The sequence below is a fragment of the Macaca fascicularis genome, chromosome 14 (assembly GCF_037993035.2).
Source record: "Macaca fascicularis isolate 582-1 chromosome 14, T2T-MFA8v1.1".
Classification (NCBI taxonomy): Eukaryota; Metazoa; Chordata; class Mammalia; order Primates; family Cercopithecidae; genus Macaca; species Macaca fascicularis.
Window position 1 is genome coordinate 110456886 of NC_088388.1, and position 25676 is coordinate 110482561.

The 25676-nt window shown below is 44.6% G+C and overlaps 2 protein-coding genes across 9 annotated transcripts in view; one reads left to right on the forward strand and one right to left on the reverse strand.

Annotated features, from left to right (window-relative positions):
* The window catches only part of BTG4 (BTG anti-proliferation factor 4), a 114242-nt gene that overhangs the window by 46850 nt on the left and 41716 nt on the right, over positions 1 to 25676 (reverse strand). For 4 of the 6 annotated variants that reach the window (XR_012423695.1, XM_065529648.2, XM_045371053.3 and 1 more), the window contains one exon: positions 11572 to 11740. The gene's annotated coding sequence lies outside the window, so the exon portion shown is untranslated. Of the gene's footprint in view, positions 1 to 11571; positions 11741 to 14850; positions 14940 to 25676 lie in introns of those variants that run through there. The other 2 variants (XR_012423697.1, XR_012423698.1) reach the window with 1 other exon arrangement.
* On the forward strand, positions 3162 to 24005 carry LAYN (layilin). Of its 3 annotated transcripts, XM_045371047.3 has the most exons (8): positions 3162 to 3370; positions 4014 to 4037; positions 6384 to 6681; positions 12094 to 12251; positions 17036 to 17068; positions 17667 to 17750; positions 20052 to 20154; positions 22586 to 24005. In XM_045371047.3, exons 1-8 carry the CDS (start codon positions 3286 to 3288, stop codon positions 22947 to 22949), a joined length of 1149 nt encoding a protein of 382 aa, XP_045226982.2. In that variant the 5' UTR covers positions 3162 to 3285; the 3' UTR covers positions 22950 to 24005. The 3 variants fall into 3 exon arrangements, with proteins under 3 accessions (XP_045226982.2, XP_005579631.3, XP_073871290.1); XM_005579574.5 differs by lacking the exon at positions 4014 to 4037 and having other exon boundaries at positions 22586 to 23465; XM_074015189.1 differs by lacking the exons at positions 4014 to 4037; positions 22586 to 24005 and having other exon boundaries at positions 20052 to 20445.

Below are 25676 nucleotides of genomic sequence, written 5' to 3' on the forward strand. Positions count from 1 at the left end.
CTGTGCCAACCAAAGACTGGGTGACCCATTGGTCAGAGCTTAATCACAAAGACACATCAGGCTGTGAGGGAGGCTGGAAATAGTCTTTAGAAAAAGGGGAGGGGGCTTCTGTCTAATTAAAATTCAGGGATTCTATCGCCAAAAGAAGTGGAGAATGGATATTAGGGGACAGTGACAAGGTTCTGGCACAACACTATTTGAAGAAAAATGTTTGGAACAAAAGGAAGTCAGGCCTGGGAAATGAAAATTTTTAAAGTTTTAAATTGGCAGCCTCTTACCAGTACCAGCAAGAATAAAGGGTACCCTGTCTGGTTGATGTATTTGTCTGCCCGACAGATAGGTCTTTGTTGTGAAGATGGACACAGCAGGCTATCAAAGCCTAAACTAGTAAATCATATAACTAATTCTTTTTATTCTGATTCCATGCTGATAAATCTTTTTTGCCCAGAGGGAGAGTACGTGTTCAACAGGCCAATGCAAACATTAGTTTGCCTGACAATTCTATTTCTCAATGTGTAAATATATTAGTCTCTTAGATTGGGTTTGAGCACGTTAAACTAGGAATTGGACCCTGGACCAAGGTAATTTTACCAAGAAAAATTCTACTTTGTGAACTTTCTTGGCAACCAGCCTTCCCCTGGTGATAACTCCCTACATTGCCAAGTGTAATGGTTAGCTATTGCTGCAACAATGCTGCATAACAAAGGGGTCTAAAACAACATTTATTATTGCTCACACATCTGCAGTTTGTGTGATCTAGTTTGGCTGATCTAGGCTTAGCCAGACAGCTCTGCTTCAAGCTACAGCACCCAGAGCAGCTCTGCCTCTTACTGCAAGTTTGTCAGTTGCCTGAGGTAGCTCTGCTCCATTTGTCATCCTCTTAGAGATACATATAGACCAGTGGGATATCTAAGGTATGTTCCTCTCAGAGAGTGGCAGAGAAGAAAAAGAAATATGAGGCCTTTTCTGGTCTAAGCTCAGAACTGATTGATTCTGTTAGCCAAACAAGTCAATCACACGATTGAACACAAAGTCAAGGTGTGGGGAAATATAACTCTGCCTCTTTAGTAAGAGAAACTACAAAGTCATACGGTAAAGGATATGGGTACAGGGAGGTGTGAAGAATTGGGGCATTATTGTAATCTACCAGGTTTGGTTGACTGTATACCCTAACAAAGTCCATCTGAAACCAAGGTCCAGAGTATCAAAGCAAGAAGTCGGGACATGATTTAATTATGTGGACCCAAGTAACAGCTTTTAAAGTTGAAGCAGATGTTATAATATTTAAATCCTTTACAATTGACATTAAGTGCCTAGATATCTGAACATTTACATATATATTTGCCTTATCAAACACTCAAAAAACTCTTAAGACAACTGTTAATGTTACCAACAGTTAAGTGAAACTTAGGCAAAGGGACTCGCCAAAGGCCACAGAGACATTAAATGAAGAAGAGCAGGATCTGAAACAGAACCTCAAATGCCAACTCAAGTGCTTCTTTTCACTATAACAGTTCTCTCTGGTTGTTTTGATAACCAAGAATTTCTAAGAAGAATGTGTGTTGGATGTGACATTGACATATTCTAACTGGGACATAAGGAAGGACTATAAATGATCTTGCCATAAAGGTCAGGCCTCATCCTGCCACAATAGCTGTTAACGAGCCACAGCAGAGCTCCCCCATATTCTCAGCTGATACTGAAATTTATCCCACTCCCCTCTCACCGCCAGCCTGTATTCAGGTGGTTTGTCTAGAACTGCAGTGGCTAGAGGCCTTAGAAGCATCACTGCTTTCTTGGCTGTTTGAAAAGCAGAAAGAGTACCTAAGAAACAGCAAGCTGGAACCAAAATCCAGAGGTCACGGCCCAGATGGGGCTTCTGCTATGCTTCACAGCAGCATAGTGTGGCAGACAAGGCAGAAAGTCAGATTCACCGTGTGCTACTGAGTGCCTTCATCTTTGGACAGACGGCTCACTCTATTACTTGACTATATATATATATATATATATATATATTTTTTTTTTTTTTTTTTTTTTTTTTTGAGAGGGAGTCTCGCTCTGTCGCCCAGGCTGGATTGCAGTGGCCGGATCTCAGCTCACTGCAAGCTCCGCCTCCCGGGTTTACGCCATTCTCCTGCCTCAGCCTCCCGAGTAGCTGGGACTACAGGCGCCCACCACCTCGCCCGGCTAGTTTTTTGTATTTTTTAGTAGAGACGGGGTTTCACCGTGTTCGCCAGGATGGTCTCTATCTCCTGACCTCGTGATCCTCCCGTCTCGGCCTCCCAAAGTGCTGGGATTACAGGGTTGAGCCACCGCGCCCGGCCTTGACTATATTTAAAAGCATTACGTTTACGAAACCGAAGTGAAACACACCTACTTTGGGAGTTTACAAGAGGAAGCACACATTGAGGGCTAGGTTAGGAAAGCTTTTCCTGAGATTGTAGTTTTATTCTTTCCTGGGGGGCGAGGGGCCAAAGCTGAACTCCCTAACTATGACCCCCACCTCCCAACCCGTTCCCTACAAAAAAAAAAAAAAAAAAAAAAAAACAGCATCATTTTCTTTCTGGGATCTGGGACATCTTTTGGCTTCTGGTAGAAGCCGCTCTCCTTTCAGCCGGGAAGTCTCCAACTCAGCCACGTTCTTTGGACGCCATCGGCGCGGTGTCCCGTAACTTTCCTGGCCGGTGGGCACACTGCCTGCGTGAGTGTTTGTTCTCTGCATCGACCTTTCCTTGCTCAGATGTCGCCCTTCGTGCCGGGACTGCGGCCTGCTGAGCCCCAGGTAGGAATCCACGCCTCGCCTCTCCCTCCGGCTGCACCCGCACAGCTGGCGAACTTGGCTAAGGTCCGGCGGAGAGGGGTGAGATGTGCTAGTTTTAGGCACACTGTGCTCGTCAGCAGATTGCAGAGGGGCCCGACTGCAGTATTCCTCCGCCCAGCGTCTCGGGCAAACGCGGGATCTCCCAGGGAAGCTCGGAGTGGGGCGGGGAGCTGGCCCCCCTCTGCGACGCGCTCTCCTCTGGCTGGCCGAGTGTCTGGCGCCATCCTCGCTGGAGGAGGTTGTCCGGGGCGGGCCGGCCAGCGGGGCTGCCCTCCCCGCAGTGACGTCCCAGTGGGCGGAGGGGCGACCAACTGTCTCCGCGCCCTCCCCCCCTCCTCCCGTGCGGTCCGTCGGTCCCCAGGAGATGCTGCTGCCGCGGTTGCAGTGGTCGCGCACGCCGCCGCCCGCCAGCCCGCTCCACCGCCGTAGCTCCCGGGTGTCGGAAGGCGCACCTGAGTCGGGCCATGAGGCCGGGAACCGCGCTGCAGGCCGTGGTGCTGGCCGTGCTGCTGGTGGGGCTGCGGGCCGCGACGGGTCGCCTGCTAAGCGGTGAGTGCGCGCGCTGGGGCGGAGGCTGGTGCTGGGGTGGGCTCGGCAGAGGTACTCACTGCACCCCAGCTGCTGACCCTCTTCTGGGCCGCCACGCATGGGACTAGGGGGCCGTTCCATGCCCCACTCCCAGACGCAGCCCTTCGGAGTCTCCTGCTTCCAGGGAGCAGTCGCACGGCGTCTGAGACCCGCGCCAGTTCCCGCAGCCGTGCAGTTCCCTGCGTGTCCTGGAACGCTCGAAGCCCGTTGCCAGTCCAGAGTTATGGGGGTGGGTTGGAGGATTTAGGAGAGGTGGGGCAGTGGACAAACCTGCCCCAGTGGGTGCCCCTTCGGCCAACTCCTTTACACACATCGAGTCAGTCCTTGGGACCACCCCCGCGGGTCAGGCTTGCCAGCTGGCCCCCGCCTACCGCCCGCTCGGGGAGGCGACTGCAGAGACTGCGGGGTAGGGATGCTGGATCCGCGGTGCCGTGGGAATCCTGCCTGTTACTCCTCGTCTTTTCTGGAGGGTTGCATGGCTGGGTCCAGCGCCTGGAATGAGAGCGCTTAGAGATCGGGAAAGAACTCCAGTTAGTGTGGGACGAGCCCCGCCTGACTCCGGGGAATGACTCTCTGCTTCCTTCCTCCTGTTGTGTCACTGCAGCCTCGGATTTGGACCTCAGAGGAGGTACGGTGCTCTGGCTTCTGGCCTCTTTCAGTTGTTCTGCATGTCGGGGGGAGAACATCCGTGCCCTTTTCTCAGATCCCCTTTGCGGGTGCCAACAGCTTGACCAAATGGGACAGAGGAGACTGGAAACCTTCTCCACTCCGGCATCCCGGCTTGCGAAACTAATTTAAAGAATGTAAAGTTGGTTTCAGGATGGGGGCGGGGCGCGGGGCGGCAAAAGAGGTGGGAAGCTGAATTGAGCTGCTTGAGTTAGGGCTGCGTGGGCTCGGTTCTTGGTCGCGGAGAACAGAAGGCCCTCCCACCCTTCCCCTTCCTGCAAATGAGAAGAGGAGGACACTTCCTGAAGGCAGGAGAACCAGACAGGCCAGCGGGCCTCCTTCCAGGTCTGACTGTCTCTGGCAGTCACCCGCAGACTTGGGATGTGTGGCCAGGCTGGACCATACAGAAACTCGCTTAAGGTGTTCTGTTTCCCTTGACAAGCCAACGTGGAAAGTGGGGGTTGTCAGGAAATTCAACTCCAGCTTATGTTATGCCGGTGGCCAGGTTGGATAAGTTCTTGGGGGTTCATTTGCCCCCCCTCTGCTGCCCAATTTGCAGCCAGCTTTGAGGAATCGCAAAAGCGTGACTGGCCCAGCCTCCTTCCCCGGGGCATCCCTGCCTCAGCCTCTCTGAATGCCTTCTTGTAAGCAGGTCTGACTTTTGAGCCCTCCTAATGTGCTGCTGGACCAGTCTAGTTAGAGTTTCTCTATTATCAGCAATAGCCAAATAATGACAGGAAAAGGGAGAAGATGTGGAACTCTTATAACTTGTTGCTCATTGAGAATTCCTTTATGAAAGCGATGAGAGAAGAAATAGCAAATGAAGACTCACTGGAGCTTCCTGGTTAATCTGTATGTGCTCTTTCTCATTTAGCACTAATAATAGAGTTATGTGTCTGTGACCCCTTGCCCTATATGCTGGCCAGTGTTGGGAATAATGAATGCTCTCTGGCTCCCTACGCAGCTGCAAAACAAGTTGGGAAAATGAGAACATGCCAGAAGTTCTGGGAGGAGGTTCCCAAACCAAAATCTTTTACCCCAGGCACTGTGGCAGCAGTTCGCACCCACAGCCCAGTTTGGCTTTCTCTTTGCAGGGTGACTACTCCCCGCGTTGATACGTGGTTTTCACTTTGAACATGTGAATCCGGAAACATATGCTGTGTGCTCCTGTGAGCTAGGAAGTAGCTTTTCTTCCTGTATTCCCAGCACCTCGCACAGTGCCAGGCACAGAGTGTACACTCAATAAATGGTGATTGAATAAAAGGAGTGATGAGGCTAGTGTCTCCGTTACAGCAAGGCTTCCGTCACACAGACACAAGCTAGAGCAGTGTGTACTGTGAGCGATTTACTGACTCCTCGTAAAATCCCATCTGTTTGTCTGAGATGATCTTCAGCCCGTCGGGGGACAGTCTGATAAGATACATTACATGGGCTCCCAGTAAAACACGAGCTTGGAGTGCAGCGGGGAGCTAGCGTTTTAGTTCACTGGTACCAGCATGATTTTGTAATTAGATCTGGGCTCTAACTCCGGTGATGCTGCTGATCACTGTGTGATCTTGGCCGAATTACTTAACTTCTCTGAGCCCCAGTTTTCTCATTTGTAAAATGAGCCATAAACAGTATCTGCATCACGGGACTATTATGAGGGTTAAATGACTATTATGAGGGTTAAATGAGATAAAGTATGTAAGTAAATGTTAAGCCCTTACCATAGTTTATGGCACATAGTAAGAGTTCAGTAAACCTTAACTGTTGCCTTTAGGTTAGGGGGCTGACTGTCAGTAGCAGAAAACCCCATGGATCTGATGCTCTTAGCTTCTGCTTACACCAGAGACTGGGCAGATTCTCAGTCCTGCTGCACAGGCAGAGGGTTCCAGAATAGAGGAGCCCAGCCTGACTTCAGGAGGCCTCTCTTACCTTAAAGAACCACCAGACACCGTCTTTAAGCCACATTATCCCCTGAGACTCCCTAATGAAAGTGTTATTTGTGTGCCTTTCAGTGAAACCATAAATCTTCATCTACTTCTCTTCTAAAGGATAGTCAAAATAAAACATTTGCTTTTTAATATTCTGTAATGGAACAAACACGAGTCCCTACACAATATAGGCATCAGAGTTTAAATCACTACATCTCCATGCTGGAAGGAGTATTAATTTGCTCTGAGAGCCCCAGCTGACATGATAACAGTCTACTGATGAGTAACCAAAATTCCTACCCAGGGATACCTTCCTTCAGATGCCTCCACACATCCCTGCCCCAGTATACTTTTTGAGACACTGAAATAGGTTGGCTTTTTTTTTTCTCTAGGGCAGCCAGTCTGCCGGGGAGGGACACAGAGGCCTTGTTATAAAGTCATTTACTTCCATGATACTTCTCGAAGACTGAACTTTGAGGAAGCCAAAGAAGCCTGCAGGAGGGATGGAGGCCAGCTAGTCAGCATCGAGTCTGAAGATGAACAGAACCTAATAGAAAAGTTCATTGAAAACCTCTTGCCATCTGATGGTGACTTCTGGATTGGGCTCAGGAGGCGTGAGGAGAAACAAAGCAATAGCACAGCCTGCGAGGACCTTTATGCTTGGACTGATGGCAGCATATCACAATTTAGGTAAGTGTGTGGAACCCACAGCAGCTGACTCACTTGTCATAACTCAAAAAAGAGGCAGGCTGGATCCACAGTGTCGGATCAGTGGGGAAGAGAAGACCAGCCAGGCAGCTCTCTGAAGGAGAAGTAGCACCAGAATAGCTGCTGACCTAAGCAGTGCGGTTGGTGAACTCAGCCTTGATTTAGGTCCAGCCGATGTCCAAGGAGCTCTGTTCAGGTGACTGCAGCCCAGCAGCCTTGTTTCAACAGCATACAATGCTTGAAGCCAGTTGTTCTGGCTCTCTGGCCTTTTGGACCAGAACCTCATTGAGAGACTGAAGATCCATAGGGCTATGACTCAGGATAGGACTCCGGTCCACAGGTAATTGTAATAATTGGCAAGAAATCAGAGCCAAGATCTAACTCTGTGGATTGGCCAAGACCTCAGGAACCCTGCAGTGTATAGGGCCCTGCTAAACCCACGGCATCAACACTCACTCATCCCCCCATCCTGGCAGCATGACATTGCCATCATCCCTCCCTGAGAAATGCGAGAAATGCAGTGACATAGACAAACATTTAAAAAATATCAAAATTAAGAGACAGTCATGAGACTAGGAGAATGCGTGTCACAAATCCAACAAAGAGTTAATATCTTTTTATGATAAAGAGTTTATGTCAATAAAATACTAAGACCCCAAAATATAAAGAGACAAAATACCTGAGCAGGCAGTTTATAAAATAAAAAATCTAATGGTGAACAATCATAGGGGAAAAGTCTAAACTCATCAAAAGAAGGAAGATTTTAAAATATATTCTTTAATGTATACCTACTATGTACTCCCCCAAAAATTTAACAACTAAATATGTGAGTGTGTGTGTGTGTGTGTGTATTTACCATTACATTTAAGGCAGCACATCAGCATCTATCTTAGTCCACCCATTAGACTGATCAGGTGCACATCTTCTTATAAGTTCTGGGAGTAGCTCCTCCAGGATTCTCATGAGCCTGTCTTCCTGGGAGAAACTTTAGAAAGGAGGGTTAGTAGGATGAACTACACTTCCCATCACTGCAGCTGGTCCCAGGGCCACAGATGGTACTTACTGACCTCCTTCCTCTAGTAGCCAGTCCAGATTCCCTCTCCCTCTGATGGTCTCAACGGTTGACCTTGTGGCATGATCCACATCCTCATGTCTGAAGAATCTGAGGCACTAGTCACCTTGCCCTTATCATGCTGGAGTTTGTGCACTTTTCCACTGACCATCAAAATTGGGCAAGCGAATTCCAAGAGGTACCCAAATAGATAACTTCTTGCCCATAATACATAACAGCAGGCCTATCTCCTCCTGATGGTTAGGGTCACTTACCTCCTGCCAAAATAATGTCTTCTCTTTTTCCCTGCTGGTCCCTGGACACAAGGATCCCAGAGTGTCCAAATGACAGTGATAACTCATAGTTTAATAAGATTCTTGTATCTTCTGACAGTCCCCTGTGGGAACCAGGACCTCTAAGCTTCCGGATCCCAGTGTTGCAGAGACAAGAAGCACAGATTCCTAAGTGGGTCACTGCCAGTGATGCTAAAGCGAGGCTACTCCTGCTTCCACCCCTCGGCTCCCAAACCCATGTATTCTTATTCTTGGGAACATAGGACTGTATAAAAGGCACGTGAATTATTGCCCCTTTTGGAAGTCCCCATGTAGTCAACTTGCCGCAAGTGCCACGTTGGTATCCTCAAGTGTTGGTGCTGTGTCAGACACTTAGCATTGGTTTCTGTTGCTGGAAGTTGAACATTCGGCAGTAGCAATAGCTAGATTAGCCCTAGTGAATGAGAGCCAATCTGTTGAGCCCATCTATAGACTTCATCTCTCCCACTACCTATTAGTATCTATTGTACTAGCACTGCGGTGGCTAATAACAGGCTGGCTGGCATTACCTAGCTGAGTTATTTTGTCTCCCTTGTTGTTCAGTGCCTCTTCTATAGTAGATGTACCCTGGTGGTCTTTAATATCTGATGGAAAGAGTTGCATATTTTATGTTCACTCCTCTGTGTATATCACATCCCTCTATCCAAAACTTCCTAGTCCCCAATCTTCCAGTCTATTTCCATTTAGACTCTTGATCAGCTGGGCATGCTATTTACCTTACCCCTAGTTCTTATATATTCTAATCTCCAATACTTTCCCTTTCCTTACAAAGTGGTTAACTAGATGTACCAACTAAAGCTCTGGCCATTGGGAAGATGTTCCCTTACTGGTGTCTTTCAAGGCCACCTCAGTGGGACTGCAGTGCAGCTGCTGTCCATTTCACTCTGTACTCCCATACTTAGCTGACCTACCCTTGAACCAGGCTCAGGCTGCCAGTATCAGCTAGTCACAAGGGATTCCTCCATGCAGTCGCAGGTGTGAGCTAAGGAAGAGGGTCTGGTCCAACAGTGGCAGATGTCATGGAAGTCTGTTTTACCTGCTCATGCAGTGCTCTTTGGTCCTGGATATACCTCTTCCATCTTACAATGGATTGATTCCAGGCCTGCCTAATCTCCGATTAGGTGTGTCTGACAGTTCCTCGCTCATGATGGGCAGGTTGTACTACATGGTCTCTGGTGCTGCTTGCCTAGTAGCCAGCCAGGAACTGTTTCTCAAAAGGTGAGTAATTTTCAGCTACAGATGGTATGGTCTTGCTTCAAAATCCTAAGGGTCTGCATTGTGATTCTCTCATTGAGGCTTGTCACAAGCTTTATATGACGTTATTTTTCCCACCACTGACATCTCTAATAATAGGAGCTGCTGCATCATACGGCCCAAGTGGCAAATCTGCTTGCACACAGCCTAGATCTACTTCAGAGTTCTTTTCTGCTATGAATCCTACTCAGAATGGCTGTATTTCATGTCACCTGGTTTATGGGCCAGAGCAGTATTTCCAGGTGTGAAATATGCTGCCTCTAGAGCCCAAGAGACCTACCATGTGCTATGCTTCTCTCTTCAAATTACTGCAAGATGCAATAGTTTGTTCTTTAATTTGAAGGGGATGTTCTGGTATTCCCTAGATCACTAGACACTCACACATTTTATTGAAGTGGTAGGCTCCTGAATCTTCATAAGATTTATCTCCAACCCTCTGGAGTACATAAGTCTTACCAAGGCATCCAGTGTACTAACCACTTCTTGCTCATCTGTTCCAATTAGCATGATGTCAGCAATATAGTAGGTCAGTGTGATTTTCTGCAAAATGTCTAGGAAATCCAGATCTCTTTACACCATATTATGACAGAGGACGAGAAAAATTAATGTAGCCTTGAGTTAAGACCATAAGTATATACTATTGTCCATCCCAACGAACTGTTTCAGATTATCTTTCTGATACAGAAGGAAAAGAATATATTCACCAGATCTGCATACTAGGTACCCAAGGCCATGTTAACCTGCTTTAGCAAAGACACCACCTATGGCACAGGCAGCCACAATCAGGCTTCCACTTGGTTGAGTTTGTGCTACTCTATTATCACCTTCAGGATCTGCCTGGTGTTTTCAGGAGTCAGACTAGTGAATTAACTAGAGATACGATGGGGAACACCACTCTTAGATTCTCTGGGTCTTTAAGGGTGACACTACTTCCTACCATCTTTCCCTGGATAAGATGTTGTTGTTGATTTATTATCATGGCAGGGGTGGGGAGGAGTGCAGTTTCAAAGGCTTCCCCACTTGACATTCTCCACCGTGATAGCTCTTGCCCCACAGGTAAGTAGACCAAGAGACAACGCAGCTCATCCTGCCCATCATAGGCCAAGGAACCAATGTGGAACTGTACCAACTAACAAATACATCTATTCAATTCATATATTTGGGGACTGGGGAATGATGACTGTTTGGGGGCCACTCTGAGCTGATCCTGGGCCAGACCTCTATTTAATACCTGTCCCCAGTATGCTCCCACTCTAATGGGTAGCTTTGATGACACTTTAAGTCTGAGTATTAATGTGAACTTGCAGCCTGTGTCCAACAGCCCTTGTAATATTTGGATATTCCTTCTTTTCCCCAGTGTATGGTTACTGGAGGAAACAGCCATGGGTCTCTTTAGGGGAAAAACGGGAAGTTATTACCATGTGCACCTGCCATGGTGTTGCAAGGTCCTTCTTACTGGAAACCTGGCCTCTCTATCAGTAAGTTCTGGGTCTGAAAATTGGCTCAAGTACAGAAATTATATGCCAGACATAATATTCAACCTATAAGACAAAATAATGTGAAGCCATAAGGCCAGTGGAGAGGGGAACAAGGCAAGTCAGGGTAGGGGGCCCAACAGGCTGGAATCTGGACTGGAGGTAACTAATGAGGTGCCCCCAGCTGTCCAGGCATAGTATCCAAGGAGTGTTTATTATAAGCTAAGCTATTTTCCAGGAAATTCAATCCAGTGAGTGCAGCAAAGGATTTTCCTTTTAGTAGACAGCAACACAGGACTCAAGCCGAGCCTTCCTGTGGTGCTATAGGGAGAGCTGTCTCTTAGCTGTCTCTTTTCTGGAGAGAGCTCTGACAAGAGCTAAGCAGAGCAGCATTGCCTGCTCTGAGCATCAGGGCAAGATCTGAGCCCTAGAAGGAAACAGCTCAGGCGACTAACCAGGCAGGTTACAAAGCCCAGCCCTGAGTCAGCATAGGGGGTGGGTACTCACAGATGTAAATGCTCCATAAGATCCAAGCACATTCCCTGGCACCCACATATCCAACTGGGTGGCAGCACCATTTAATTTCAGGTGCCACTGGATAGTAGTGTAAGGTTGCTAATGCACCCCTCTGGGGGGCTAGGGAGACAAAGACAAGACATCTGGAGGTGGAGGCTGAGGGGCATCAGCCTTATCAAGTGGAAACAACTTAAAAACTGAAAAAGACCAAATGGTCCTCCTGCTTTTGTCCCCACCCCTTTACCTGTTTTGACAGCCTCTGTGTTTTGGAATGTCTTGCTCATGTGCTTGAATTTCTTATCTACTTCCCAGGGCTGAAAAGGCAGTTGGTGGCTGTTGAAAAGCATGGAGAGATGCGAGCAGGGCAAGCTCTGGAGGAGATAAGCCATGTCTCTTCTCAGTGCATCTGAGATCTAAAAAAAGACAAATAAACCCAATTAGCAAAAAGTAAGAAAGAAATAAGATCGTCCAGACTAGCCCTGCTAGCTGCTTTTTCTCATAATTACTTTGCAGACATCATATGGTGGCATGTTCCTCCCTGCAAAGAGATTGTGGCAAATGTCAGATGATTGATTGTGATGTCCATAGGAGAATGCGTGTGGTTCTGCTTACTGGCAGTACTTCAATTCCTCCCTCTCTCTCTGTATCGTGTTCTGAGGCAGAATCTTATGTTTATGGCTCAGTGGGACTTGATGGGAAAACAAAGGCTTTGAAGTCTCAGGGGATCCTTCTCCAGTTGCTCCACTGCTGATCCCTTTTCCTACAGGAACTGGTATGTGGATGAGCCGTCCTGCGGCAGCGAGGTCTGTGTGGTCATGTACCATCAGCCATCGGCACCCGCTGGCATCGGAGGCCCCTACATGTTCCAGTGGAATGATGACCGGTGCAACATGAAGAACAATTTCATTTGCAAATATTCTGATGGTAATGAATCCTCTCCCAAGCTATGCGGCTGAATTCTCAACCTCCCTTATTTCATGAGCAGCTGCTAGTACCAAGAATGTGTCATGTGGTCTCTGAGAAAGCTTGTTGCAAATGCCAGCAACGTAAAACCTTAGGAATTCTTGTAAAGGGCAATGTAATGACAATTCTCACTGAGGAGTAATCCTAGCAAAGGAAAGGTTATCTGATGTTAAAAGAAGGGATGATGGAAAGATTTAATTTATATGTGATAAAGCAAGTCTTACAAGAACATCAGGAAATAAAAAAGCCCTTTAAGTGGACAGCCACAAATTATTACTCTTTCCACATGTGAGGTTGGCTGTAGGGGCTTAGAATAAGCTGGCCATTGCTCTTACAAGTCTTCTAACAGCTCAGTGAGATGATTTTCTGGGGCTTTAAGGAAGCATGATACATACGTAAATGAGAAAGTACACCAACTGCACTTTCACTGGGCAGAGAGAGCAGGTACTTTGATGAGCAGATTTAAACTCTCAACTCTCAGTTGCAAATTCAACTTACATTTGCTTTCAGATCTGTTAGGGTTTTAAACTGGCTACAAGCCTGTAGTTTCACTGTACTTGGGTCTCCCAGACTTCTCCATTACAACTGACATATTTGAACTTGAACTGATTCTTAATCTGCCTTTGAAGTTTCTCACCTCCCTAAAGCCAACTGTTTAGCCCTAATTCTGCATTCTTTCTTGATAGGAGTAGAGTGACTTGTTAATTCTATCTAGTTTGGGACTAAGTAATCCTGTCATTTTAAAATTGTTTGAACTGGACTATGGTTTGCTGGCAATTTTTGCTGCTAAAAGATGTTTTTCTCTCTCTTTATCCTCTCTGATGAATTCTTCTCTCCAGTGACCTGGCCCTCCCCACCGTACAGTGTTGTCTCAGGTGGGGAGATTGCAAAGACCTAGACTGACTTAGCAAGTCACCTTTATAAAGCAGTGAAAGCAAGGCACTTGTTACAAACTGGCTTTTCGTCACTTTTGTGAATTATATTGTATTATTAATAGCTCCATGGTTTAAATTTTTGCACTTCCTTTAACAGTTTTTGAAATGTGAGATTTTGAAATTTGCTTTAATATCCTTTTATTTTTGGACTTGGTACTTTAAAAAAAAAATCATATTCTTCATTACTTTTGTTATTGCCTGTATTAGTTACACTAAGTCCTGGCAGGAAAAAGATGGCACACACAAAGGATTTAATGAGGAAAGTGTAATAAAAAGGACATTTGCTGAGGTGTAGGCAAAGAGCAAGAGATGGTAAAATATCCAGGGACTAACTACAATGGGAAACTGTTACTCCCAGGACTGAAGGAGTAAAAGAAGGGAGTGATTTTAGCAGAACCGAGGAAAAGCTTGGGGTCATGAAAGAGGACCCGCCCAACAGGAGCTATTACCACGAAATGCAGCTACTATCAAACCATGCTGATGTGGGATGGGGGCATGGGGAATAAATACCGAGACCTCTCTTTCCTCCTATCCTCTGACCTTCTGCCTTTGCCTCTCATTGGCTAAGTCCAATCAGAGACCAAAGAACAAGGGAACAAGGAAGCCCCATTGAAACAGTTTATAGGCCTCAACCTCCCAAGGCACAGAGAAAGACAGAGAATGGATCCAACAGAGGGAGGTGGGCACATGAAGAAAAACTAAGACACTGTCTGTTTTTGGCCACGCATGCCCAGAATAGTTTACACACCTTAGCATGCCAGAAGAGATCAGCACGACCAGACCCTTGCTGACCTGTCCAGCTCAATTCTCACCACTCTGACTCCTCTCCCCGTCCTATTCCAACACCTTTGTACCAAATGGAATTCCCCACGAGCTCTTAATTGCTGTTTCCTGTGCTTGAAACACCCCTTTCTCAGCCAACTCATTCTCACCCTTTGGCTTCAGATTAGACAACACCTTCTCTCCTAACAGCTAAGTGCAACCGGTGATCCTGGGTTGGATCCTGGACCATGATGTGATGATTTTCTATAAATGGCATTAGTAGGAAAATTGGTAGAATCTGAATGAGATCAGTAGATTTGAAAATAGTATTACATCAATGTTAATTTCTTGGTTTTGATCATTGTACTGTGGTTATATATGAAAAGGCCCCTTTCCCTTTGTAAATATGGACAAAAGTCTTTAGGAGTAAAGGGGCACCATGTTGGCAACTTGTTTGCAGGAACAAAGTTATGTATGTGTATGTATGTGTGTGTGTGTGTATATATATATATGCATGTATGCACACACACATAAACATGTGTATGTGATACAAAAACAGAGAGAAAGAGGAGAGATAAGAGAGAGGGAGAATAATTAAGTAAATGAAATGTGATAAAATGATAAGGTGAAGAATACGGGATAATTCTTTGTACCATTCTTGCAAATTTTTGTAAATCTGAAAATATTTTGAAATAAGAAGTTAAAAAAAATAACTTCCTTTGGAAAGCCTTCCAGAGCCCCTCAAAGCTAGGTTTAGTGTCCCTCCTATAAGGATCGTAGCACCTCACACATACAGTACTTTAACTGCCTATTTATAAGGCTGTCCTCTCCACTAATGATTGGCATGAAGTCTGGAAACTTACCTGTTTAACCACTTGATGGGCTGGGGAAGCTCACTCCTGTGGTTCCAGCAGGGGAGGACATCATCCCATTATGCCAGAGTGGCAAGGCGCTGGGTGAATGATAATATATAAAGCTAGATTTGAGAATGTAATCATGTAGAGGAGGTGGCATGCTAGCCATAGCTGAACACTTGCTTACTTCTGGGGTGTGCTAAAGGAACAGGCATATTCAGCGAATATCAGAAACAAATTATGAGGCAACGCAGATGCAGGTGCAGGGATTGATGGGAATGCTGCATTGATGTGCCGTGTTTAACTTTGCACCGTGGATTGAAGTATGAAGGGACAACAATATAAATAGATCATGCATTGAATAGATCATGTTATTACACATTCCAGTGTAATATCCCAAAATCAATGTTCATTAATATTTTCCTGTATTTCCAGATTTTATGGCCATCCTGTAGAATATAAGCCCCTTAGAGGGCTGAGATTCTTTCTTATTTGCTGTTTTATCTCTGCTACCTAGCACAATTATGTCTCCTGACTATTTTAATTTTCATTAGAATGGATTTGGTTGAAATCCCTTTAAAGCTACTTATCAGCTGTGAGATTTGGGCAAGTTACTTAATCTCCCTGAATCTCAGTTTCCTCATGTACAAAACCAGAATAATAATAAGGCCACCTCCCATCCTGGCTAACACGGTGAAACCCCGTCTCTACTAAAAAATACAAAAAATTAGGCGGGCATGGTAGCGGGCGCCTGTAGTCCCAGCTACTCAGGAGGCTGAGGCAGGAGAATGGCGTAAACCCAGGAGGCAGAGCTTGCAGTGAGCAGAGATCGCGCCACTGCACTCCAGCCTGGGCGACAGAGCGAGACTCCGTCTCAATAAATAAATAAATAAATAAATAAATAAATAAATAAATAAATAAATAATAAGGCCACCTCGCAAGGCTGTTACCAGGATTAATTGAGTTTGATTTTATAAAACACTTAGAACAGGCCAGGCACGGTGGCTCACGCCTATAATCCAACATTTTGGGAAGCTGAGGCAGGATCACTTGAGGTCAGGATTTTGAGACCAGCCTGACCAACATGGTGAAACCCCATCTCTACTAAAAAAAAAAAAAAAAGTACAAAATTAGCCAGGCATGGTGGCACATGCCTGTAATCCCAGGTACTTCGGAGGCTGAGGCAGGAGAATCACTTGAACCTGGGAGGCGGAGGTTGCATTGAGCCAAGATTGTGCCAGTGCACTCCAGCCTGGGTGACAGAGCAAGACTCTGTCACCAAAAAAAAAAAACACCAACTTAGAACAGTTTCTCTCATATAGTAGGCATTGTGTAAGCGGGTTTTTAAAAATAAATGGATTTACATCACCTATACACACACACACTTACAGGAAGATGACTAAAAGTTTGTGTCCTTTCTGAGTGAAACTTCAGAATGGGCTTGACATCCTGGCCTTAGGACTGTGATTTTTAAGGTCTTTCCCTTAAAGACCCTGTCCCTACGAACACCAGAGCATCCAATTAGCATAAGAGACTCACTGCCAATACAACAGGCGGACACACTCCCAGTCAAAAGCAAACACATTTGATGTCAATTGTCTGTACAACCTGATATTCTCGAGACACTTTGAAATATGTGCAATAGCTCAGAGCTCTAGATCACCAGCTTCTGCCTTGGTGCTGGCCAGTGGTCTACTCAGCCCCTAAACCACTTTCACAACCTGGAGATCAGTGTTTGCTGTCCTCTAAAACATCCCCATTATGAACTGATAAAATGTCTTAGACTGCTTTAAAATAATCCAGGCCAGAAGTGCAGGGCAGAGGAGTAGGGATTATGGTTGAAACTAAATGAGCTATACAATGATAGGAGTTGAAGCTGCATGACAGTACACAGGGTACATTATACCAGTCTTTCTCCTTTTTTGTATATTTGGAAATGATCATATTTAAAGGTTTTTAAATATTTTTTTAAAAAATAAAAAAAGCACTGAAATAAAGCTGGGGTAGGTTAGTCTTTGTGCAAAAGCAATTCTTTGGATTTACTAGCCCAGTTCCTGATATCTGATAACAACAAATAAAGTTTATCGGAGGACTGATTCAGCAAATAAATAGATGCCATGAGGCTGTGGCTGATTTCATTCAGATGCCATGAAAATTTACTTATTATTTTTGTTTTTGTTTCTTTCTACTACAGAGAAACCAGCAGTTCCTTCTGGAGAACCTGAAGGTAAGCCTGTCACTTGAGATTTGGGTTAACTGGGACTGTTTCATGGCCCCTGTTCACAGGTTTAAAGCCCTATGTCCTTTGGACCAGATTATTCAACAGAAAAACTACTGGTATTAGCTCAGGCATTTGGGACAGGTACACGCCACACCCAGCCATGACAGCTAGTTTAGTCATGTCATTTTTTAGTGTTGTCTGTTTCTCTCACGGCTGAAAACAACAGTTAAAAATTCTGTTTGGGGTGTTACTTGTCATCATTGACAATATGAAAGGAATAATTTAAAGAGACCCAAAAAAATGAGCCAAACTGATAGTTTATGGCCCTAGAAGTGAGTCCTTGGCCCTTCCCCTTGACACCTTGGTATTTTATGTACCTTGATGTCAGCTGCTTGTTGATTGTTTTGATACTGGATTCTTGACAGCAAGGGTCTTGCCAAAAAGACAAAGACAATTTAAACCTCCAGGGCAACACATTCAACCCTTTACTTTTCTGTGTTTATAGATGGTGCTGGCCAAATTGCTACAGCTTTTTTGCATCCCAATTTGAACATGGTAGGACCTCAAAGAATTATCATGCCTTTCTCCATGTGTCTCTCTCCAGGTGAGGAAACAGAGCCGACAACACCTGTACTTCTAGAAGAAACACAGGAGGAAGATGCCAAAAAAACATTTAAAGAAAGTAGAGGTATGTACAAAACTCTCCTAGGAAAGATGAATAATGAGGCTCCCTTGATCACAAATTACCCAAGGTTGAATTCCCTACTTTGTTCTTTCCCATAGCTACCTAAAAATAGCACTAGACAGGGCATGTGTGGCTTTGCAAAAGCTGAACTAAATGCTAGGTTTCATCAATGAAATATGCAAATGGAACTATCCTAAGATGACTGGGGAAATCAGACAGCAGGTGGAAAATTTGCATGAAGACGGAGCTTTGGGAGCCACTGAGAGGTCATGCGGGGTAAGGTGGAGTGAGGACTGAGAGAGAAAATGTAGAGAAATAAGAGCAGAAAGACCCAAGCTGTGATGCATAACATGTATGATTAATATTCATCTGCAAAACAAAGAGACGAAATAGACAAAAACATTTAAAAGGTTAAATCATAAAAGGTAAAAGAAAATGGGATAATACATTGGAGTGCTAATGGATTTCAAACTCACTCTCACCCTGAAATTCAATAAGGACATCTGAGTTTTTGTCACTGGGCAACTTTTAAAAACCACTTTACTTCTCTGTGCTTCAGTTTAATTATTTGCATCATAGAAGTAATAATATTTTTCTTACCTACCTGAGAGCACAACTGTGTCCATAAAATGAAATAGGATGTTGCAATAGCGCAGTTCAGTTCTGAAACTAAATTCCAGAGTTAGCGCAGACACTCCAGCTCATGAGCACAGCTCATAACAAGACTGCCCTCACTGCAGACATCGACTGTGAGTTTGGGGATCCCCAGGCCACCTGCATTTCTGACCAACTGGCTACAAACCCAGGAGTGTCCATGACCCCCACCTCTTAGGTTTGATAATTCACTAGAACAACCTACAGAACTCAGGAAAATACTATACTTATGACTAGATTGATTGATTGTAATACAAATCAGGGTCAGCCTAATGAAGAGACACACAGCAGGACGTCTGGGAGGAGTTTCCATGTCACCCCCGACCCCATGGAATCAGGATGCGTTAGTATCCTGGCACATCAGTGCATTCACCAACCAGGAAGCTCCACAGAGCTTTCATGTCCAGAGGTTTTATTGGGGTTTCACTACAGAGGCATGATTGATTTTATCATTGGTCATGTGGTGGAGCTCAGTCTCCAAAAGAGGTCAGGCTGATATCACTAGGCTCAAAGCCCCAACCCTATCATCACATGGTTGATCTTTCTGGCATGGCCAGCCCCCATCCTGAGTCATCTCCTTATAACTCTCTTATGGTTCTAGGGGCTCATGAATAACAAATTCACTCCTGTTACTTGGGAGAGTCCAAGGATTTAGAGCCTCTCTCCCAGGAACCAGGGACAAAGGCCCATCAAATTCTTTATTATATGACAGATATGTGAGAAAGGTACAAAGTGTTCTGCAAAGGTGGGTGGCATCTCTATTGCTCATTGTTATTATGGTGGTATTTATAGTGGGTTTTGAGGGTTTGGGGTTTTTAGTGGTTGTCAGGTTTGCAGTCTCACAGAGAAAAAGAGCCAACAGCCTCTGGATAGTCAGGAAGCTTGGGTCAGTGGGAGTAGGAAGAGGGTTAGCCTCCAATCCTTGCTTCCTCCCAAAGCCACTTGAGGGGAACATCTTTGGTTCTAAATCTTAAAAGACTCTAGTTCAGAAAAGCAGGCCTCTAAGTGCTCTTCACAGTCATGGCTCATGGACCCAACTGAATCCAATTGCTCTTAGAAATATTGGAAAGGTTTTACACTGTAATTTACTTGCTTTCTGTGACCTCTTTCCTGGTAATGACACTGAGACTTCTGGCTCGCCTCTTTTTCCCTCTTTCTCCCATCCCATCTTGGGAACTCGGTGACTGTCCTTAGAGGCAAAGGCATCAACACTGCCCCAACAGCCCCTGCTTTACTAAGGGAAGACAAGAAAAGAGGGACTCTCTTTTCTCTGGAAAAAAAAAAAAAAAAAAAAAAAAAAAAAGCTTAATTAACAAAAGTGCCCTTCTGATATTTGGAAGACCCACAAATTTAAACCGATTTTCATTATCACTTAGGGTACTAGGACAGGTAGAAAATGCTCATTCATCAAAACCAGAAGACTCTTTGCTAACTGGCTAGATATGTCTCAATCACCTAGGAATGAGCTCTTTGGAATACTCTGTGTTTATTAGGCTTTTTTGTTTGTTTTGGTTTTTAATTTCTTAATTTCAATAGATTTGGGGGTACAACTAGTTTTTGATGATTATGCATTTTTTAAGCCTGGTTTGAAGCACAGAAAAACAAAACAAAAAACAGCCAGTGCTGATCATTTGCTTTCTTTCTTTTCAGAAGCTGCCTTGAATCTTGCCTACATCCTAATCCCTGGCATTCCCCTTCTCCTCCTCTTTGTGGTCTCCACAGTTGTATGTTGGGTTTGGAGCTGTAGAAAAAGGCAAGTAAAACCTTCATTGTACAAACCTTTGCATCTTCTGCTCTCTTTGAGATTTGGATATTGCCCTGTTTACTTCACTAAAACCCATGGCAGCACCAAGAGTATCACCATTGCAGATTGGAGAGCAGCTTCTCTGACAGACCAGGGCATTCAGAAATACTAGGCATTTGTGCTTAGTTGTGATTAACAGAATGATCTTACATGCTTTACTGTGTGTATGTGGAAGATTTTAAAACAACTTGAAGGGTGAAATTGCATTATTCACCTCCCGTGCACTCACACGTCACCCAGCAAAAATGCTCTCATGCATGTGTGCCCTCACTCTGAAAATGTATGTGGACTGAGTGAAGGAATGGATAGTGAGCCATATGAAAAATGACTATTGCAAAGCATTCTGGTACACATCTGAAACTAAACCACTTAATTCAAAATGAAAGAGCCAAATTCCTTTTAATTGACTTTTCTTTTAATTCAATACACAAGTATAGAGTGCTATAAAATAGCTACACTAGGTAGCATCAACAATTTCTGCATATGGTCAGGATCATGTGCCACCATTTTTTTTTTTTTTTTTTTTTAGTACTGAAAGCTCTTCTCAGTTACCTTTTTATTCTCCATCATCATGGTGTACGGAGAAGATGTCTAGTACTCCCATTTTACAATGGGGAAACTAAGGACCAATTTAAGATTTGACTCCCTTTAAAGACCAATTTGAGATGAATTAGTAAGATTCCAATGTAAAAATCTATTTCAGTTAATTGTAACTTCCTTATAGGATTACTATAAGGATTCAGGCAGTTAATACTTGCAGAATAGGTATATACTAAGCACTTAAAAATGTTACCTCTTATTAGGATTATTTTATTAGTTTTTTCCTTTGAATCTGAAAGTAGAATTTAGCTCAAAAAATTACAAGCATATTTTCCAGCTGCCTACTCTGCAGTTGGTTCTTGATTTCCTTTCCTGACTACCAGGATTTGGGAATTGTGACTCTAAAGCTGGGGTGTCTGTCTATCCCAAGGGTTTTTAATCTTTTTTGTGCCCTGCAGCAGTCTGGTGAAGCCTATGGACTCCTTCCAGAGCAATATTTTATTTTATTTTGTTTTATTTATTATTTTATTTATTTATGTTATTTATTTATTATATATATATATTTGAGACAGAGTCTTGCTCTGTCACCCAGGCTGGAGTGCAATGGCACAGTCTCGGCTCACTGCAACCTCTGCCTCCCTGGTTCAAGTGATTCTTGTGACTCAGCCTCCCGAGTAGCCGCGATTACAGGCGCATGCCACCACGCCTGGCTAATTTTGTATTTGTAGTAGAGATGGGTTTCACCATGTTGGCCAGGCTGGTCTCGCACTTCTGACCTCAGGTAATCTGCCCGCCTCAGCTGCCCTAAACCCTAGGATTACAGGCATGAGCCACCACACCTGGCCCAGAGCAATATTTTAAATGCATAAAATAAAATACATTGGGTTGCAAAGGAAGCAATTATACTGTTATATAGTTTAGCAAAATGTTTCCAAAAATGAATATGTGATTAGTAATACATGTACTCCTTTATTAACGCTTCTTTATTTGGTGCTGAGTGTAATTATTATAATTTTGAAGTAGAGATGAGGGTAAAATATTTCAAGGCATCTATAACTGTGATATGAAAACATCTATAACTTCTAGTAATGATCAAATCAAAGATATTATTAATCCTGCTCTGTTTTATTGCTTACACTCATAATGGAAGGACGTGCCAAATTTCACTTATGGATGAGTTGTATTTTTTGTTGTTTTGGTTTTGTTTTTTGTTTTGTTTTTTGAGACAGGGTCTCACTCTGTCGCCCAAGCTGGAGTACAGTGGTACCATCACACCTCACTGCAGCCTTGACCTCCCAGGTTATCCTCCCACCTCAGCCTCCCAAGTAGCTGGGACTACAGGTGTGCGCCACCATGGCTGGTTAATTTTTATATCTTTTATAGGGACAGGGTTTTACCATGTTGCCCAGGCTGGTCTCAAACTCCTGGGCTCAAGTGATCCGCCTGCCTCAGTCTCCCAAAGTATTAGGATTACAGGCGTGGGCCACTGTGCCCAGCTGAGTTGTTGTTTTTGTTTTGTTTTGTTTTGTTGTTTGTAATGTGGTATTTTTTTTTTCCTATTCAGTTCTATCCCTGGACCCTCCAGGGACTCTGGGGACCCCAGGATAATAACCCTGCCCACACTTGGGCAGCCGTGAATGACAGATACACAGTCACTTTGAACATAACATCTCCCTGTTTGGTTCCGTCCCACCCCGAAGCCCTGGCCTGTAAGTTACATAGATGAGACATGCAGCTGGGTGACCGCCCAGGGCTGCTTCCTCTGGTCTCAACAGGAAGCACAAGGATATTCTCAATCACCTGGTCTGAAACACCCAGCCCTGGTTTTCTTTCTCTCTAGAAAACGGGAGCAACCAGACCCTAGCACAAAGAAGCAGCACACCATCTGGCCCTCTCCTCACCAAGGAAACAGCCCGGACCTAGAGGTCTACAATGTCATAAGAAAACAAAGCGAAGCTGACTTAGCTGAGACCCGGCCAGACCTGAAGAATATTTCATTCCGAGTGTGTTCGGGAGAAGCCACTCCCGATGATGTGTCTTGTGACTATGACAACATGGCTGTGAACCCATCAGAAAGTGGGTTTGTGACTCTGGTGAGCGTGGAGAGTGGATTTGTGACCAATGACATTTATGAGTTCTCCCCAGACCAAATAGGGAGGAGCAAGGAGTCTGGATGGGTGGAAAATGAAATATATGGTTATTAGGACATGTAAAAAACTGAAACTGACAATAATGGAAAAGAAATGATGAGCAAAATTCTCTTATTTTCTATAAGGAAAATACGCAGAAGGTCTATGAACAAGCTTAGATCAGGTTCTGTGGATGAGCATGTGGTCCCCACGACCTCCTGTTGGACCCCCACGTTTTGGCTGTATCCTTTATCCCAGCCAGTCATCCAGCTCGACCTCATGAGAAGGTAACTTGCCCAGGTCTGGCACATAGTAGAGTCTCAATAAATGTCACTTGGTTGCTTGTATCTAACTTTTAAGGGACAGTGCTTTACCTGGCCATGATAAAGATGGGCTGTGGAGCTTGGAAAACCACCTCTAAGTTCTGTTTTCCTTGCTCTACACAGCAGCACATATCATCACACAGACAGACAATCCAGAATCTTTTCAAAGCCCTCGTATGGTAGCACAGGCTGGCCTGCGCATCAGCAATCCTCATATCTGTTGTTTTCAAAGAATAAAATCAAATAAAGAGCAGGAAATGGAGTGTTAGTCTGTGTCTACAGCCCTTCCTCTGCATGTGGACACAGGGGACCTTTTTGTCTTTCTCCTGACATCCAAACTTGGAAATATCTAACTACTTTGAAAACTAAAAATGAGGCCAGGCACGGTGGCTGACACCTGTAATCCCAAAACCCTGGGAGACCAAGGTTGGAGGATAGCTTGAGTTCAGGAGTTCAAGACCTTCTTGGGCAACATAGTGAGACTCTGACTCTACAAAAAATTTAAAAATTAGCAGAGCATGGTGGGATGCACCTGCAGTCCCAGCTACTCAGGAAGCCGAGGTGGGGGGATTGCTTGAGCCCAGGAGGTTGAGGCTGCAGTGAGCTAGGATCACGCCACTGCTCTCCTGCGTGGGCAACAGAATGAGATCCTGTCTCTAAACATAAAGATTTTTTAAAGAAACTAAAAATGAAATTTGAGTCTCAGCTTCTAGGTTTATTTGTACTCCCATCCCTGATACTACAAGTTGTTCTGTTTGCGTGTTTCTTACTGCAGCGTCAACATAACATGACTAATAATGATGACAGTTCTACCTTTTGTTGACGGACCTCGTCGTTTCAATTGTGTTTGGCCTCAAATTCAGAGAAAAGTTTCTCGGCCCAGCATCAATCATATACACATTGGAGGTCTGAAAGCCATTATTTAAATCACCAGCAACTTCCCTCAATCAGCTTCATAATCTCATATTTTAACCTTTCCTCATATGTCTTATTTTTTAATAGCTCAGCAACTTTGCTTCACCTATGGAGCCCCAGCCTCTGGAGTTAACAGTCTGGGTCAAAGCAGTATCGAATGTAGTGGATTGGAATCCCTGCCAAATTATCTGCCCTACTGGGGAAGTGAATATACCAGGAAACAAAACTCCCTGCTTTGGGAAGCGTGTTTTGTGGTTGCATTTCAAGCAAAAACTGAGTACACGGTACTGAAGGACTGATTCGCTGCTCTAAAATGCCCAAGGTTCCATTCTTGCTTTAGATAGCCTCGCTCTATCATCTGCCCTGTGTCCTGCACTGTGCCCCACAACTCTGGCCCTCATGACGCTGCAAGCTGCGCGTATAAGAATCCTATCTGCCAGTCAGCATCGCACCTCCTGCAACCATGGCAGCACCTTGCAGGGCAGGCAATCAATGTCTATTGAATGGATGAACAATACATCTTTTCAGACTGATGTCAAACAGTTTGAGTATTTCAGCTTAAAAGTTTGTTTTTCACAGTCCCCCTGAGTGGAGGAGGTAACTGAGTCATTGTAATTGGAATGCCTCCCAAGAAGGAAGCATAGTAACAAGTAAACAGATGCTGGTGAATTGTGCTAACAACTTACTTTAATTATGTCACTCATGCTTGAACTGAGGACCCACTGTTAATCTGTAAAGGGAGTAAGGTTGTAATCAGAGCAGACCCTCAGCCTCTTCCTTTCCCTTTTTTCATTAATGTGTTGTCTCTTCTGGGACCTCCGGATCTCTTCTGTGTTTGTACACAGCCAGTCTTACCCCTCATTTTCATTATTCACTGTCTTTTTTCCTCCTCAGGTTTACTAGCCTGAGTTTACCCAACTCCACTTCTATCTCTAATAATTGCACTTCACTTATGTAACAAACATTTGCTAAATGTTAAGGGTTTGCTATGTTCTGTTGAGCTTGATTCATTAAGCTAGTATCATATGGAAATTTAGTAAGTTTGTTTCATCGTTGCTATGATTTGAATGTTTTCCCCCTTCAAAACTCAGGTTGGCCAGGCATAGTGGCTCATGCCTGTAATCCCAGCACTTTGGGAGACTGAGGCAGGAGGATTGCTTGAGCCCGAGAGTTTGAGACCAGGCTGGGCAACATAGTGAGACCCTGTCTCTACAAAAAATAAGAAAATTAGCTGGGCGTGGTAGTGCATGCCTATAGTCCCACCTATGCAGGAGCTGAGGTGAAAGGATTACTTGCACCCAGAGGTCAAGGTTACAGTGAGCTCTGATCATGCCACTGCGCTCCAGCCGGAGTGACAAGTGAGATCCTGTTTCAAAAACAAACCGACCAAGAAAAAAAGACAAAAAAACCTCATGTACAAACTTACTCCCCAGTGTGGCAGTATTGAGAGGTGGGGTCTTTAAGAGATGATTGGGTCATGAGGACTTTGCCTTCATGAATGCATCGAGCCATTCCTGGATTAATGAGTTTTCACAGGAGTAGGCCTTGCGGCTTGATAAGAAGA

Bases quoted from the DNA above. Each gene is read 5' to 3' on its own strand.
- LAYN (XM_045371047.3), top strand. From the start codon at position 3,286: ATGAGGCCGGGAACCGCGCTGCAGGCCGTGGTGCTGGCCGTGCTGCTG. The intron at 17,069-17,666 runs GTAAGCCTGTCA...GTCTCTCTCCAG, and splicing joins TCCTTCTGGAGAACCTGAAG to GTGAGGAAACAGAGCCGACA. The intron at 20,155-22,585 runs GCAAGTAAAACC...CTTTCTCTCTAG, and splicing joins GTTTGGAGCTGTAGAAAAAG to AAAACGGGAGCAACCAGACC.